This window comes from Mandrillus leucophaeus, unplaced genomic scaffold (genome assembly GCF_000951045.1).
Source record: "Mandrillus leucophaeus isolate KB7577 unplaced genomic scaffold, Mleu.le_1.0 Scaffold20, whole genome shotgun sequence".
NCBI lineage: Eukaryota > Metazoa > Chordata > Mammalia > Primates > Cercopithecidae > Mandrillus > Mandrillus leucophaeus.
In genome coordinates this window covers 1,567,694-1,586,124 of record NW_012102032.1, presented here as the reverse complement: position 1 = coordinate 1,586,124, position 18,431 = coordinate 1,567,694, and the positions used below count along the sequence as shown (strand labels likewise).

At 38.0% G+C, this 18,431-nt stretch overlaps 1 protein-coding gene across 1 annotated transcript in view; it reads left to right on the top strand.

Annotated features, from left to right (window-relative positions):
• Positions 1-18,431, top strand: part of MED13 (mediator complex subunit 13) — a 150,389-nt gene that overhangs the window by 69,305 nt on the left and 62,653 nt on the right. Inside the window, exons 9-10 of the mRNA XM_011979163.1 lie at positions 1,008-1,691; positions 17,054-17,267. Coding sequence (XP_011834553.1) covers positions 1,008-1,691; positions 17,054-17,267 — 898 coding nt within the window. The remainder of the gene's footprint in view (positions 1-1,007; positions 1,692-17,053; positions 17,268-18,431) is intronic.

The window sequence follows — 18,431 nt, the reverse complement described above, 5'->3', positions numbered from 1 at the left end:
TTTTTTTTTTTTTTTTTGAGATGGAGTCTTGCTCTGTCCCCCAGGCTGGTGTGCAGTGGCATGCAGTGGCACAATCTCAGCTCACTGCAACCTCCGCCTCCTGGGTTCAAGCTGTTCTCCTGCCTCAACCTCCCAATTAGCTGGGACTACAGGCGCGTGCCACCACACCTGGCTAATTTTTTATTTTTAGTAGAGACCAGATTTTACCATGTTGGCCAAGCTGGTCTCAAACTCCTGACCTCAGGTGATCCACCCACCTCAGCCTCCCAAAGTGCTGGGATTACAGGCGTCAGCCACCGTACCCAGCCTAGAAATCTTAAACTTAGCAAAATTATTTGATGTTTAGGTATATCATTTAAGTTCTTCATTTTAGAATTGCTTTAAATTATGAGGAAGAAATTATTTTAGGCATTTTTATTTCCCTTTTCTAGTCAGCTTATTCTTTTTTTTTTAGTGCTAAGTATTTGGATAAGGTAGATATTGTGTGAGGCCCATCAGTCAGTCAATTCTAGCACTTTCCAGACTGATGTAACTTCTGTTCAGTAGAGTAGAATACACTTTCTAGCCAGTTGCTGTAGGATTGTAGGTGATGACTACGCTTAGCCAAGCCATTAATTTATAATAATTACTAACAGGAAATATCTGGTACATTTAGAAATGAGTAAATTTCAAGCCTTGTTATACCTTTTAACCTTAACTGGAATCTTACTTCTGTATTTAAATTAGATACTAAAATATTTAAATCATATAAGACATAATCTTTGGCTATCCGATCACATGACTATTAAATGAGCATGAGAGAATTGGTTTTTATGAATCTTTTTGCATACTCTTGTATTTTATTTAGGTCACGAGCAAAGTATTTTTTCCTCTTTTAAATTCAGATTACTTTTAGGATTATGTGTGAAAAACAAATGATAACTGAAGTGTCTAATACTGTTAACTGGTATTATACTTTGCCATAATAGTGATACTGTAAATATGAAACCTTTATTTTAACTTTTCAGGCACAAAAATCTCAAGTCAAGAAATGCTGGACAACAAGGACAGGCACCATCTTTAGGTCAGCAACAACAAATACTTCCTAAGCACAAGACCAATGAGAAGCAAGAAAAGAGTGAAAAGCCACAGAAACGCCCCTTGACCCCTTTTCACCATCGTGTGTCTGTTAGTGATGATGTTGGCATGGACACAGATTCAGCCAGCCAAAGACTTGTGATCTCTGCTCCAGACAGTCAAGTGAGATTTTCAAATATCCGAACTAATGATGTAGCAAAAACTCCTCAGATGCATGGCACCGAAATGGCAAATTCACCTCAACCACCCCCACTTAGTCCTCACCCTTGTGATGTGGTTGATGAAGGAGGGACTAAAACACCTTCAACTCCTCAGAGTCAACATTTTTATCAAATGCCAACACCAGATCCCTTGGTTCCTTCTAAACCAATGGAAGATAGGATAGACAGTTTGTCCCAGTCTTTCCCACCTCAATATCAGGAAGCTGTAGAACCTACAGTATATGTTGGTACAGCAGTAAACTTGGAAGAAGATGAAGCCAATATAGCCTGGAAGTATTACAAGGTCCCAAAGAAAAAAGATGTAGAGTTTTTACCACCTCAACTTCCAAGTGATAAATTCAAGGATGATCCAGTTGGACCTTTTGGACAGGAAAGTGTAACATCAGTTACAGAGTATGTATTTTTTTTAATAGTCACCATTATAATTTAAGGGTGGAAGTGATGCAAGTTCTTAATACTAGGACTCAGTATTGGATTCAAGGTAGGATTTACAAGAATAAATTCATTGAGTATTAACTTTGCATTATTCCTTTACTGTGTTTTTTCCTCAGGGAACTTCTTTATTATGAAATAACTTTAGCCACAAAAAGTGGAGAAAATAATATGTAAACACTTGTACACTTGTACATCAGCCACTTTAAGAATTTTACATACAGTTAGAATTCCTACGTACTGTTTTTCTTCTTCCAGTCTTCCTTCCACTGTCCTGAATTCGAGTACTTTTTTTTCCCCCCCCCCTCGAGGCAGAGTCTCTGTCACCCAGGCTAGAGTGTAGAGACATGATCTAGGCTCACTGAAACTTCACCTCCAGGTTCAAGCGATCTTCTGCCTCAACCTCCCAAGTAGCTGGGATTATAGGTGTGCGCCACCACACCCAGCTAATTTTTGTATTTTTAGTAGAGATGGGGTTTCACCATGTTGGCTAGGCTGGTCTCGAGCTCCTGACCTCAAGTGATCCACCTACCTCAGCCTCCTGAAGTGTTGGGATTACAGGCATGAGCCACTGCACCCAGCCTGAATTGGTACTTATTATTTCAGTACATGTTTTTATACATGTAGCTCTAGTTATTTTAGTTGCTTTATGGTATTTCCTTATGAACATATGGTAGATATCTAAACTCTTAAAGATAGATATGTTGGTTATTTTCAGTTTTTCACCCTAACATTTTCCATTTTGTTTGGTACACATTTCCTTGTGTACTTGTATAAGAATTTCTTTAGGAAATATATCTAAAAGCCTTTTTCAACATGGCTATGTCCATTTTCAGCGTTAAGGGTTGTTGCCCAGTTGCTGTTCCGCTACTGGTATATGGTTTAAACCCTCATGAAACATCAGTATATGGGAATGGCTGTTACACTATGTTTTCCTCTATAGTTGGTATTATGAGATTTAATTTCACTAATCTACAGCACGCAAAATGTCATCTCATTGTCTAAATACGTGTCTTCCAGATTTCTAGTGAGATTGAGCATCATTTAAAATGTTTTGGGGCTTTTTAGGTTTCCTCTTCTCTGACTTGCCTATTCGTTGTATTTTTTAGTCCATTTTTCTTTTCTTTTTTTTCTGATGTATTCTTTGCATGTTCTGGGTATTAATCCTGCATTAGTTTTATGTGCTGTAGGTATCTTCCTCCATCGGTGGTTTGCCTTCTTTGTTCACTGTATTAATGTTGTACTTTGGGCAGAAGAAGGCTTTTTTCCAGGTATCCCTTGACTTTCTGTGTTGTTATAAATACATTTATAGTCTGTCTAATAATAATTCTTTTATATACAAATTTTTCTAAAAGATGAAAATCAATAAAATACGATTATGCTCAATAGAACTGTCTACCTATTTATTAGTGCAAGGCCAAGGAATGTACAAAGATTACAGTTCCTCCTTTATCAGATCATTGTCAGTGAATTACCTTTTTTTTTCAGTGAATTACTTTCTTATTGCTTAAATGCTACTAATAGGTTAAATAATGTCTTAGACTTTATTTGCTTAAAATGTCACATTTTCATTATTGATTTATGTTTATTTTTTAATGTAGCTTTTTTCCTCAACATCAGATTACTCCAGATAATATAACTATTATATGGAGTTTAATACTTTCTTATTTCTGTTATAATGTGAACCAATTGCTTTCTAGACTTGTTTTCAGCTCTCTAGGATTTCATTTTGATTAGACTCAAGTTAATACCACAATTTTTTTTATAACTAGTGGCTTCTTTTTGGTTTCGCCCTTATTTTCTTGGTGAATATCTAGCTTCCTTGGGGGGAGGGGGTGAAAGGGAAGAGTGGGAGATAAATTTGGCATCCTTGTATTTCTGAAAATGATCTGATATTTTGCCCTCATGCTTGGATTGATAATTTGATTACATGTTGGTTTCATAATTGAAAATAATTTCCCCCTTGAACTCATAGGCATTGCTTTACTGTCTTCTAGCATCTCAAACTTCGGATGAAATGTGTAATAATGAGTTTCATTCTTGCTTATTTAAAAAAACATGTGATCTCTTACTTCTGTGAGGCTTTTAAGGTCTTCTCTTAGCTTTAGAAATTTCACAAGAATATGTGTAGTAGGTATAATGATCTTTTTTCCAGTCCTTGTGATGGGCACTTGAAGGGCTCTTTTTTTTTTTTTTTTTTTGAGACAGAGTCTCCCTCTTTCATCCAGGCTGGAGTGCAGTTTCATGATCTGCGCTCATTGCAAGCTCTGCCTCCCGGGTTCATGCATTTTCCTGCCTCAGCCTCCCAAATTGCTGGGGTTACAAGCGTGAGCCACTGTGCCGACCAAGGGCTAACTCATTTTGAAGGCTTTTGTTCTGCAATTTGGAAATTCTCTATTTCTTAGATAATACGATCTCCTTAAAAATTATTTTTAAAACTTCCATGTTTTAGATGGTGCTCTGTTTTCTCAGGGGATTCTCAACTTTCTTGAATTCTGAATTTTTGTTTCTCATGTTTTAAAAACATTCTCAACTGATTTTTTTTTAATGACATTCCTTTGTTTGATGTTCTGTGATTTTGTTTTTCTCTAGAATTACTTTATTTTGGTCTTGTTCTTTACTCAGATTCTTCTTGTCATACTTCTGATTGTTTTTTGTGTTTTTGTTTTTGAGATGGAGTCTTGTTCTGTCACCCACGCTGGAGTGCAGTGGCGCTATCTCGACTCACTGAAACCTCCGCCCTCCAGGTCCAAGCGACCCTCCTGCCTCAGCCTCCTGAGGAGCTGGGACTATAGGCACGTGCCACCACGCCCGGCTGATTTTTTGTATTTTTAGTAGAGATGGGGCTTCACCTTGTTAGCCAGGATGGTCTTGATCTCCTGACCTTGTGATCCACCTGCCTCTACCTCCCAAAGTGCTGGGATTACAGGCGTGAGCCACTGCACCTGACCTAAATGTTATTATTTCATTTTTATTTTTTTGAGATGGAGCCTCATTCTGTCTCCCAGGCTGGAGTAAAATGGTGTGATCTGAGCTCACTGCAACCTCCACCTCCTGGGTTCAAGCAATTCTCCTGCCTCAGTCTCCCAAGCTGGGACTACAAGTGCGTGCCACCATGCCTGGCTAAGTTTTGTATTTTTAATAGAGACAGGATTTCACCATGTTGGCCAGGCTGGTCTCGAACTCCTGACCTCAAGTGATCCACTGGCCTCAGCCTCCCAAGGTGCTGGAATTACAGGCGTGAGCCCCTGCGCTCAACCTGATAGTTATTATTATTTCATTTTTGTTTTTTTGAGATGGAGTCTCATTCTGTCTCCTAGGCTGGAGTGCAGTGGTGTGATCTGAGCTCACTGCAACCTCCACCTCCCAGGTTCAAGCAATTCTCCTACCTCAGCCTCCCAAGTAGCTGGGACTAGAAGTGCATGCCACCATGCCTGGCTCATTTTTGTATTTTTAATAGAGACGGGGTTTCACCATGTTGGCCGGGCTGGTCTCGAATTCCTGACCTCAAGTGATCCACTGGCCTCAGCCTCCCAAAGTGCTGGGATTACAGGCATGAGCCACCACACCTGGCCTGTCTTTATATATTTTAATATCAGAGAATAGATAGGGTGATTGGAAATGTTATATATAGGTAGAGCTTGTTGACTGGTGGGCCTTGCTCTTTCAATAAATACTTTAGTATGTAATATGTGTAGGTGTCAGATAATTCGCTTTCTGATAATTGGATAGGGAATTTTTGGAAGGGAAGGCAACCATTCCTAGAATTCCAGAATGAAGAGGATGTTATACTTATTTTCACAGGTAGTTTATTCATTTTCCTTAAAAAGGAGCTTTTCTTGTTGCCCCATTTTCAACTCTTTTTCTCATTTGTGTTTTTCTTCTGGTTCCTGTCCCCTTCTCCTTTTTCTTTTTCCCTCCTCCTCTTTTTTTTTTTACTCCTCCTTGCAGAGCCGGGCTAACCCCATAGGCAGTGTGACCAAAGTAACCCTTTTTCTCATATCTGTCTAGAAATTTAAGTCCAGATTTTTTCTGACTTTCCCAGGCAATTAGACTCTCCTGTTGTTTATGTAGTTGGCCTATAATCCCTTCTTTTGCATATTCTAGGTTGTGAACATTTTCTGCTGTATTTTATCTTATTTGAGCTTCCCTGTGAGACTTAGTGAAACATCTGGTCTATTTATAGCCTCTCTCTCATTTTTCCTACTGTTAGAGATTTATTCTCTTTTAAAATACCTAGCCGAGTGCTATGGTTGTGTGAGGAGGATTGCTTGATCCCAGGAGTTCCGGGCTGCTGTGCACTGGGCCGATTGAGTGTCTGCATCAAGTTCAGCATCAGTATGGTGACCTCCAGGTTGCCTGAGGATGGGTGAACCAGTGTGGGACGGAAATGGAGCAGGTCAAAACTCCTATGCTGATAGTGGTGGGATTGCACCTATGAATAGCCACTGTATTCCAGCCTGGGCAGCAATGAGACCCTGTTTCTTTAAAAATAATAGTAAATTAAAATGCTTTTATTGTCATTTTAGCACATAATTCCTGTGCTTCATCTGGCCTTTTGAATCTAAAAGTATTTTAATTTAATTTTATTTATTTTGAGACAGAGTCTTACTGTGTCACCCAGGCTGGAGTGCATTGGCACAGTCTCGGCTCACTGCAACTTCCGCCTCCCAGGTTCACGCAATTCTTGTGCCTCAACCTCCAGAATAGCTGGAATTACAGGTGTGCACCACCATGACCAGATAATTTTTGTACTTTTAGTAGAGATCAGGTTTCACCATTTTGGCCAGGCTGGTCTTGAACTCCTGACCTCAAGTGATCAGTCTGTGTCAGCCTCCCAAAGTGCTGGGATTACAGACACAAGCCACTGTGCCCATCCATGATTTTATTTTTAATTAAAATTAATCTGGATTATAAATTGAGAGAGAGCAGTATACTCTTAGGGATTATGAAAGACAGTGAGCTTACTTAATAGTCAGGTCTCTTGAAAGTAAATGTCGTCTTAGAGCTGGGTGTGGTAGGTCACACCTGTAATCCCAGCACTTTGGGAGGCCAGGCGGGTGGATCACCTGAAGTCAGGAGTTCCAGATCAGCCTGGCCAACATGGTGAAACCCTGTCTTTACTGAAAATACAAAAATCAGCTGGGTGTGGTGGCATGTGCCTGTAATCCCAGATACTCGGAGGCTAAGGTAGGAGAACCCCTTAAACCGGGAGGCAGAAGTTGCAGTGAGCAGAGATCGTGCCACTGCACTCCAGCTTGGGCAACAGAGTGAGACTCCGTCTCAAAAAAAAAAAAAAAAAAAGTAAATGATGTCTTAGAAACAAACCTTAAAAAAATCTTAGTCTTACTCATGGTAAATGTAATGTAAGTCTAAGCCAGCCTCAGCTCTTGCCTGATATTACTAGTCTCCTTGTTTCTATTCTACACGTATTCTCTACACAGCAGTGAGGGTAATCATTGCAAGTAAAATATTGCCTTACTTATTTGCTTAAATTCCTCCCATAGTTTCCCTTTACACTTAGAGTAAAATCCATACCCTTTCTCCTGATCTGTAAGATTGTATGCAGTCTCTTGCCTACCTCGTTCTTCACTCATGTTACCTACTGGTATCCTGCCTGTCTCCTGATTTAGCTACACCAGCATCCTTGATAAATTATTCAAAAAGCCAAGCTTATTCCTCATGGCCTTTTAGAATTGGATTATAAAGAGGGTGAACTGCTTATCCCTTCTTACCATTCAGTGCTGCTCAAAAGTTATCTTCTCAGGGAGGATTTTCCTGACCGTTTTATCTAAACTATGGTCTTTCTCTCCCAAATCACTGCCTGTCCTGTGCACTGCTTTTAATTTCTCCTTAGCATGTATCTGAAATTATATTATATATTTGCTAATGGTCTTTTCCCTATTAGAATGCAAGCTCTATGAGGGCAAGGAGTCTTGTCTTGTTTACTGCTGTATTCTTCTAGCACAAACACACATACCCTCTTAGAACAATTGTAGGTACACAATAGAAATTCAGCAAATGTTTGGGTGAATGAAATGACAGTGTGGCCCTAAAATACTATTTTAAAACTTGTTTTATTTCCAGGTTATATTTTCTTATTTAATGTGTGTAAAAATGTGGTGGTATGAATTTTTTTTGGTTTTAAAAACTTTAATAGTGAGTTTTTGTGGGCAAAATGAAAGTCTCTTAGAAGTTAATACAGTTTAACCTTAAAATCTGTTGTAGACCGGGCGCGGTGGCTCAAGCCTGTAATCCCAGCACTTTGGGAGGCCAAGATGGGCGGATCGCGAGGTCAGGAGATCGAGACCATCCTGGCTAACACGGTGAAACCCCGTCTCTACTGAAAAAAAAAAATACAAAAAACTAGCCGGGCGAGGTGGCGAGTGCCTATTGTCCCAGCTACTCGGGAGGCTGAGGCAGGAGAATGGCGTAAACCTGGGAGGCGGAGCTTGCAGTGATCTGAGATCTGGCCACTGCACTCCAGCCTGGGCGACAGAGCAAGACTCCGTCTCAAAAAAAAAAAAAAATCTGTTCTAAAATTATTTGACATTTTTCTCACTGAATAAGAATGAGAAGGAGGAAGCATAGTGTAGAAAAGTAGCATGCAGGATAGAGTGGTACTGGATTGTAATTATGTAAGGTAAGGAAATAATATGCTTTGCCTATTCCTTGTCACCCTTTTTTTCTGCCTTATAGATAAGGGAAAAAAAGATTGAATAAAAGGGTTTTAATTTTAATGATATGTCTTATGTGAGTATTGTTTTGGTTATACTAGTTACTGAAATGTGTATCATGTCACAGGTGACTTTTTTTTTCTTTTTTTTTTTTGAGATGGAGTTTTGCTCTTGTTGCTCAGGCTGGAGTGCAATGGTACAATCTTGGCTCACTGCAACCTCTGCCTCCTAAGTTCAAGCAATTCTCTTGCCTCACCCTCCCAAGTAGCTGGGATTACAGACATGCACCTCCACACCTGACTAATTTTTTGTATTTAGTAGAGACAAGGTTTCACCATGTTGGTCAGGCTGGTCTCGAACTCCTGACCTCAGGTGATCCACGTACCTCAGCCTCACAAAGTGCTGGGATTACAGGTGTGAACCACTGCGCCTGGCCACAATTCACTTCTAGATATAAGCTTTATTTTTGTAGTATGATAACAGATTAGTTGATATGGTAAATATCCAAAAGGTGAACCATCAAAGGTTTAGCTGCTATGTTAACTGAGAAGCATTTATGGAATGTAATTGTTCTATACTTGGTACGTTAAAAGTTTGATTTTAAAAATAATCATGTGGATGATTCTGTCCTTTTCCTGGAATTATTATTCTGTGTAGTATTTCCCAACTGGGGCAATTTTATATCCTTCCAGCCCCATCCCCAGGTAACATTTGCCAATGTCCAGAGACATTTTTTATTATCAACTTGGGGTATGCTACTGGCACCTAGTAAGTAGAGATTAGAGATGCTGCTAAATATCTTACAGTGCACAGGATAATCTCCCATAACAAAAAATTATCCAGCTCGAAGTGTTAAAAGTGTTAAGGTACTTTAATATAATGAATAACTTGTAACAGAAATTTGAACTCTAAAATAATAGTTACTAGAAAGGTCAGCATGTTTACTGATTGACTTCATCGGGGAGATTCCCCATGCTACTTTAGTCACTCCATACTAGGGTCAGATACTTGACATGGTCTTTTTTTTTTTTTTTTTTTTTTTTAAACGGAGTCTCACTGTCACCCAGGCTGGAGTGCAGTGGCACAATCTCTGCTCACTGCAAGCTCCGCCTCCTGAGTTCACACCATTCTCCTGCCTCAGCCTCCCGAGTAGCTGGGACCACAGGCGCTCACCACCACGCCTGGCTAATTTTTTGTATTTTTAGTAGAAACGGGGTTTCACTGTGTTAGCCAGGATGGTCTTGATCTCCTGACCTCGTGATCCGCCGGCCTCGGCCTCCCAAAGTGCTGGGATTACAGGTGTGAGCCACCGCGCCCGGCAGACATGGTCTTTTATTATGCTGAAACAAAAATGCTTTTTTTTCCCCATAGTGAAAAGGATTTTGTTGGAATAACTGGATAATTTATTACCTACTGTTAATATTGCTTGAGATGTGATGTCATAAGGATCAAAATAATAGTCGTCTCCTTGTAGAAAGTGGTACAGCCAATTGACATAGTTAGATATGTTCCCTGTCATTAAAATAAATTCAATGAATTATTGTTACTCTCTTTTGAAGGCTTTTTTTGTTTGTTTGTTTTGTTTTGTTTTTTGAGATGGAGTTTCGCTCTTGTTGCCCTTGGCTCACTGCAACCTCCACCTCCCAGGTTCAAGTGATTCTTCTGCCTTGGCCTCCTGAGTAGCTGGGATCACAGGCATGCGCCGCCACACCTGGCTAATTTTTGTATTTTTAGTAGAGACGGGTTTCGCCATGTTGGCCACGCCAGTCTCGAACTCCCAACTTCAGGTGATACACCCGCCTCGGCCTCCCAAAGTGCTGGGATTACAGGAGTGAGCCACTGCACCTGGCCCTCTTTTGATGGCATTTAAACAACCTTCTTAAATTCTTTCTGGAAGCACTTATAATTTTAAAGATGTAATATGATCAAACACCTTTTTAGTCATAGAGTAATCCATTCAGAAGCCTCATTTGTTTATATTAGTAAATTGGTGAATTTCTGTCACCTAGTCATTGTAAATATCCATTATTATTTTTCCATTCTTTGAGTTTTGAAAGTGCATTTAAATGTTTAGTAGTTAATTTTAATGAAGTTAATTAGAGGGCTGTTGCAAGTCCTCTGCATTTTGTATCTCAGGAATATTATCTTTCTTTTTAAATTCATATTCTTAAAAGGTATTTCTTCATCGGTTTGAATAAAACTGAAGTTTCTCTTATGCAGTATGCTGTGGGGGCACTGTTGGTGTATAAAATAAATTTAGCTCTTGACCGTAAATGAAATTCTAGTCTATTGGAAAATAACATATTATCTGATAGAGCTATAACTAAAATATAGTACAGACACAGAGTGGGGAATAATTCCATTTATGAAGATGCAGAAGCTTGATGTAGTTTGGTATGGTTAGATTATAGGGGTGTTCCTTAGTAGTTTGGTGTGTCATGATGAGAAATGAGACCTGAAAAGCATAGGACTATGGAATGGAATAGCAGAATAGTATTCATAAGTTTATGTATTATCCTTGAGATGATAGGGGAGCTATTTCAAGTATTGAGTGAGATAAAATAAGTTTTGGAAAATAAGGATTTTGGAAAAACTCACCAAGTAATGTTATTGAAAGGTTGCTTGAAATGAAAAGGTACGTTTGTATGAAAGGAGATCAATTTGGACATATTTGAGCAACTCATAGAGAAAGTGATGTGAGGCGGACACTAGGAAATTAGAAGTAGCAGGGATGTATGAGTGTTATAGATGCTATGGAATATATTTTGAAGAACTTTGCAGCCAGTTGAATAGTAAAGTAGGGGAATAACAGGAGAGTTTAAGGCCAAGCATATTTAGTTCATGAGGTGGAAAGATAAAGAATAGGTTTAAAGGTGTCTCTACCATTGTTTTTACCTACTTTAGGCTAAATCTTACCAAACGTAATTTTTCTGATTTTTTTTTTTTTTTTTTAAAGTAGCATTTCTAAATAGAAGTACCTTGGAATGACTATTGATATACCTAGGCTGGGCGTGGTGGCTCACACCTGTAATCCCAGCAGTTTGGGAGGCCAAGGTGGGTGGATCATGAGGTCAGGAGTTTCAGACCAGCCTGGCCAACATGGTGAAACCCTGTCTCTACTAAAAATACAAAAAATTAGCTGGGCATGGTGGTAGGCAGCTGTAATCCCAGCTACTCAGGAGGCTGAGGCAGGAGAATTGCTTGAACCTGGGAGCCAGAGGTTACAGTGAGCCAAGACCATGCCACTGCACTCCAGCCTGGGCAACAGAGCAAGACTCTGTCTCAAAAAAAAAAAACAAAAAACAAAAAAACAAAAAACAGAAACTATGGATATACCTTATGAAAATAAGGTCTTGCTAAATAATGAAGGCCTGGCTAAATAATAATGACATATCCACTTAAAGGAAATCTGTGTAGGCTGATATGGGAAGCTCTGTATGTAGATGAGGAACAAAGTACATATGTGCATACATATATGCTGGCGTATACATAGGTTTTTTTCCACCTTAATTAGATGATAGAAATAGTACTTGTTATCTTGAAGGAGAGAGATTGAGATACTTAGGCTTTTCATCTTTTTGTACTACATGACTTTAGCTATGTGCATGTAATGTGAGTACATTGTAAAAATGTGAATGCAGTTTGAAGTACCTGCTGAGAGATTCCATCAGGCAGTTGGGATAATGTCTGAAACTTAATAGAGGGGACTGTTAATAACCCAGAGTAGATATACAATGCAAAAGGACAAGAATGCATCAGTAGAAACAAAGAATTAGTGGATTTGTAATAGTGGAACCTTTACAGGTGTGTGACTTCATAGAAAATTACAGTAGCAGAAATTCAAAGCTTTGTTTTATTTATGTTAAGTGAAACTGCATTTTCTGTTTGGTATAAATAAATGTTTCCATTGATTGCTGTTGATAGGTGGCACTGTCCTTCCATAATAGTGGGTTAGTGAAAGAAATTTGTACTCTTGATTTTTATTTTTTATTTTTATAAGAGAGAGGATCTTGCGCTGTTACCCAGGCTATGGTGCAGTGGCATGATCACGGCTCACTGCAGCCTTGAGCTCCTGGGCTCAAGCCATCCATCCTCCTTAGCCTCCCAAGAAGGTGAGACTACAGGCATGTGACAACACCGCTCAGCTAATTTTTTTTTTTTTGAGAGACAGGATCTCGCTATGTTGTCCAGGCTGGTCTTGAACTCCTGGTCTCCGGTGATGCTACTACCTTGGCCTCCCAAAGCACTGGGATTGCAGATGTGAGCCACTGCACCTAGCCCTCTTGATTTTTCTGATCAGCAGTTTTAGGTGGTGACTGCTACCTAACTAGTATAGAGTTATAGAATTTATCATTTCTAAGTACCCTTTTTCTTAGACTTTCATGTGTAGAAGTTTTATGTTTAACTTTTCATTGACTATGTTTTTAAAAGTAAAATTCCTCTAATTTGTTAGAATTTACTTGTGGGGAAGGAGAGGTTGGAATGGAACACAGCATAACCTATATATAAGATACGTGTGACAAATATCTTTTTTTGTTTCTAATTCTTTTTTGTTTCTCTATTAATTAATGATAGTATGTATTTCAGAATAGAGGCTAAGAACCGTATAAATTTTAAAGACAGCAAAATTTCTGGCAAGAAACATTGTATCTTTTTTCATGGGTTTAGCACTTAGTTTTAGAAGAATTTGTGGTGGTTTAGTCCGTTATTCTGATTTAGAGGGAAACCTGTCTCAACCCTGAGCAAAGAAAGAACTGTATTTGAGCATAGTTCTTTACATGTTTTATTCTGTGGCCAAAGTATATCAGGATATACCATGATGTTCATCAATAGAATTAACTCCAATGTTGTATTAGTGATATACCAGATTTGTATGTATATTGTTATAGAATGCATTATTTGATCTCTAAAAGGTAGTTCTGAATGACTTTGATTCACAGAAGAAAGCCTGTGATGAAATAAATCTGTTTTGATTTTACTGTACCCTAAATCTTTTAAGTAAGTCTTCTATATTTCCTGTTTTATTTTAATGCAATAAAGCTTTCCTTTGACAGTGACCTTGACTCAGTTTAAGGATTGATTCTGAATATAGGAGATGGTAATAGAAAAAAGTACCATTTAAAAAGTGGGAGATTTTAGGCTGGGCACAGTAGCTCACACGGGAGGATCACTTGAGCCCAGGAGTTCAAGACCAGCCTGGGCAATATAGTGACATCCTGTCTCTACAAAACATAAAAAACTAGCCAAGTGTGGTAGTACATGCCTGTAGTCCCAGCTACTCAGGAGGCCGAAGAGGGAGGATACTTTGAGCTCCGGAGGTGGAGGTTGCAGTGAGCTGAGACCGCGCCACTGCACTCCAGCCTGGGTGACAGAGCAAGAAGACCTTGTCTCAAAACAAAAAAAAAAAAAGAAAAAAAGCGGTGGGGAGATTTTGACGTTATTGCATTCATTTGTTTCTTAACTTCCCGTCTATAGCTTATCTGCTTCTATAATTGTCAATCCTTAAAAACTGTCATACCTCATCTGGAAGAATTTTTATTGAATAAAGGTATAACAGCATATGCTACCATAAGCGATGTTAAATTATATATGAGTACATTTCAGGATAGTATGTTATTGTCATAGTAAAAGGAAGGAGATTAATTAATGAATAATATAATTTAAATTTGCTTTGGGCCTCGCAGCACTTGCTGTTCATGGCTGTACCTGATCTTTTTGCAGTTTGTCTGTATTTAGCTTTATGTCTAATTGAAACTGTGTCTGTAGTTAATTATTTGGCTGTATGTGAAAGTTCGTTTGAGGAAAGGAGAGGTTATTCGTATTCTAAAAGTGTATGTGTACTATATAATTGATGTTGACAGTATGGTAATTAAGAGTTTTTTATCTGGCATCTCTTAAAAGTAACAATTTTTAATTCTATTTTTTATCAGCTTTAAATATAGAATGTATAATGTAAATGATTTATATTTTAAAATTTATTGTGTCTTGATCCTCTTGAAATTGACTACATTTAAATTCTTTGCACATCCTAATGTCTGTGAGAATGATTCAATAAAATAACAAAAAGTCATATTTAGGTAATGCATTTGGTTTACTCATTTTTATTTTAATAGAGCCCTGTGCAGTAGAATTGGTTTTTTTAATAATGTTACTGCACAGTAGTCTAGCAACTACTTATGTAAACAGTGTGAAGGTTTTTATACTTCTGCCAGACGACAACTTAATATGAAACACAGAGTTGTTTTATTTGTCTCTACAAAGAGCAGTAGTGTCTTTCAGGCTGGGGGAAGGGAGATTTCTTATACTTTCTTCCCTAAGAATAATTATTTGAATATGAATACTTAAAATCTTTTCGTTTCTGACTTTGCCACTCTGTGACCTTGGCAAAGCCCTTGATTTTACATAATTTCCACATCAAAGTAAGGGATAATACCCTTTGCTTCTTATCTTAACATATTATTTTAAGTGTTAAATAAGAAAAGTACGTATCAAAGTAGCTAGAATTACTATTTTGAAAAGATTTGCATTAGTGAAATTTGGTAGACAGTTCAGCTAACAGTTATTTAGAGTCTAATGTGGTGAGGTAAAAAACTACACTTGATACTCATCTGTTTATACAACAGAACTATTCTGGTGATTAATTATAAAACATATCCCCAATGACAGTGTGCTAACATTATGTTCCCACAGAAGAAAGTTTTTGTATACTTGGGATTTTAGTTTTTGGGATAAATCTGGGGCATATTTGGAATAATAATGATATATATTTGAGCATTTGATAGCATGTTTAGAAATTAGTTTTTGTTTTGATGGCCTGCTTTGCCCTGAGTTTGTAAGCGATCATGTGCTGCTAGTGCTAGGCATTAGTGAATAGATGAATAAGGTGTGATTTCCCTGTCACTCAAAGAATGTGCAATGTGCAGATACCTTCATTGCTCCCAGACCTTACATATCTTACAATTTTTGTCTTAGTACTCAGAGTAGATAAGTAGTGGCATTGGTACCTTCTAGTGTGTAAAAATTATTAATTTCAGAGTACAAGATACTGTATTTTAGTAGTACTAATGCAAAAACATCTCAGTCTGTGATTTTTAGATTTCATTTATTCATTAGCAAGTATTGACACCTATTATGTACCAGGTACTCTAGGCATCTGTGCTAAATTAGTGAACAAAGGTAAGCCCCCTGTCTTTGTGGAGCTTTTATGTTCTAGTGTGACAGTCAACTATGAACTTAATAAATTATGTAATATGTTAAAAGATAAATGCTATGCAGGAAAATAGAGCAGGTTAAGGGGGATTATTATTGAGGCAAATGGGCATGGGCATATTGCTATTTTAAATAAGGTAGTTATGGTCTCAGAGAGAGGTGACATTTAAACAAAGACTTGAAGGAAATGAGTTGGCTATGCAGATATTTGGAAGGAGAATGTTCCCAATAAAAGAAATAGCCGGGAATGGATCTGGAACCCATTGAGGAACATAAAGGAAGGCCTTGGAAGCAGTATAAGAGAGGACTAGAATAGTAAAAGATGAAGTTGGAGAGGAGAAGAACAAGATTATGGGAAGTTTTCATAGGATGATATAAAGACTTTGATTTTTTTCTCAGAGTGAAGTAGTCATTGCAAGATTCTGGATATGATCTGACTACAAGCTTGGCTGCTAGCTGCTGTTATGACAGGTTGAGAACTTTAGCTTTGTATACCCAAGAGAATAGGAATTTGAGAGTCTAAACGTGTCTTATGCAAACCAGAAGCTAATGATTCTGTGTTCACACTCACCGAGCAGTCGGGTCTTCAGAGAGAAAAAAGTCCTGATACTTTCCAAGGTTCTTTGGTATAGATCAGCTTGATTCTTGTTGTGGTGTCCCTCTTTTATCCTTAGATTTTAGCTTTCTGTGGTCTGTCAGTTTCCACTAGCTAATCTTTCCAACTTCATTGTTGTCTTCTCTTTTACTCTGTCATCTGCTGTCATTTTATTGGTTATTTTAGGAGAATAAAGAGAAGCAGTTTCTCAGTTGCTGTGTTGAAGCAGAAGACTAATAGCTTAAAAATTCATGTGCCAATGTGATTAGAAAAGAACCCAGACACTTGCACTGAAACTTCACTTTCCATTGTGAAACATCTTGCCACAATTAATAGTAATAATGCTATTTTCATGAAACACAAATCAGTCCTTCAAAAATTTAAAACTTAAAGTATCTACTCATGGCAGTTAAAAAAAAAAAAAAAAAAAACCATAATCACTTTCTTTGTATACATTGTTTAAAAGTATCTTACCTCACTTTTATAAAGCCCCCACTTTGAGTTACTGTCGTGGAGCAGTTTAGATTTAAGAGCCCCTTTCAGGGAATGGATTTGGACAAAATAATGTGCTTGAGGATTTGAGAACCGTGAATTACCTAAAGACAACGTATTTTGGTGGAAAGATCATATAGTTAGGAAACTTGGATTTTGACCCCATTTCTCTATGGGTGAATTTAGACTTCAACAAATTATTTAATATTTTCATGCCTCCTCATTTGTGAAATAAGGGATTGCAGGTTAGATAATCTTTAAGTAGTTCTAAAAACCTTATGATACTTATGTCATTTGGAAATTTTTAATGCTTATGTGGATAATTAATTTTTTTTAATTTTTTTATGCAGGTTAATGGTGCAATGTAAGAAACCTTTAAAAATTTCTGATGAATTAGTACAGCAATATCAAATTAAAAACCAGTATCTTTCAGCAATAGCATCTGATGCAGAACAAGAACCTAAAATTGATCCATATGCATTTGTTGAAGGAGATGAGGAATTCCTTTTTCCTGATAAAAAAGATAGACAAAATAGTGAGAGAGAAGCTGGAAAAAAACACAAGGTAAGAGTAATCACAGTACACCAAAAGGTCACTTGATTTTGTAGCACTGCATATAGTAACACTCTTAGTACCACAATTATTTCACTTCTTTTGTCTTAGAATAGAAAGAGTAATCATTTATTTAGAAAAACGTATTTTTGGCCGGGTACGGTGGCTCATGCCTGTAATCCCAGCACTTTGGGAGGCCGAGGCAGGCGGATCATGTGAGGACAGGAGTTCGAAACCAGTCTGGCCAACATAGTGAAACCCTGTCTCTAATAAAAATACAAAAAGTAGGTGGGTATGGTGGTGTGCGCCTGTAATCCCAGCTATTCAGGAGGCTGAGGCAGGAGAATCATTTGAACCCAGGAGGCAGAGGTTGCAGTGAGCCGAGATCAGGCCACTGCACTCCAGCCTGGGTGAGAGAGCAAGACTCCCGTCTCAAAAAGAAAAAAAAGAAAAGTGTATTTTTTTGAATGCACATGGTACCGATTATAGCTGATCTCCGATAATGAACATATTTTGTTGTTTAAAAGTTTCTGAGTTGGATAAAGGGTGTATTAAATTTTGTCGTAATTGAAATCAGGACATTTAGGTAGGCTATTTTGACAGTGATTTAAAAATATGTTGTAAGTGAATTACCAGTTTTCAAAGATAAAACAGAATATACATCACTGAGTTTAAAAAATATGTGCTATTTTTGAATATGTGATTCAGGAACTTACAGTGCACCTAAAAGTAAAAATGAAGTGCAAGTATATAGTATATATGAGAATTTGTTAAGATTAAGATAACTTTGCTAAACAAGAATTATGTCTTAAATACAAAATATGAAAATTGGCCAGAACAGTGGCCCATGCTTGTAATCCAGCACTTTGGGAGGCTGAGGTGGATGGATCACTAGGTCTGGAGTTCGAGAGCAGCCTGGCCGAGATGGTGAAACCCTGTCTCTACTAAAATACAAAAATTAGCTGGGTGTGATGGCGGGCGCCTGTAATCCCTGCTACTTGGGAGGCTGAGGCAAGAGAATTCGCTTGAACCCAGGAGGCAGAGGTTGCAGTGAGCCGAGATCATGCCACTGGGCTTCAGCCTGGTGGCAGAGCAATACTCCGTCTCAAAAAAAAAAAAAAAAAAAAAAAAAAACCGAAAAAAAAAAAAAAAAAAAAAAAAAACCATAATCACTTT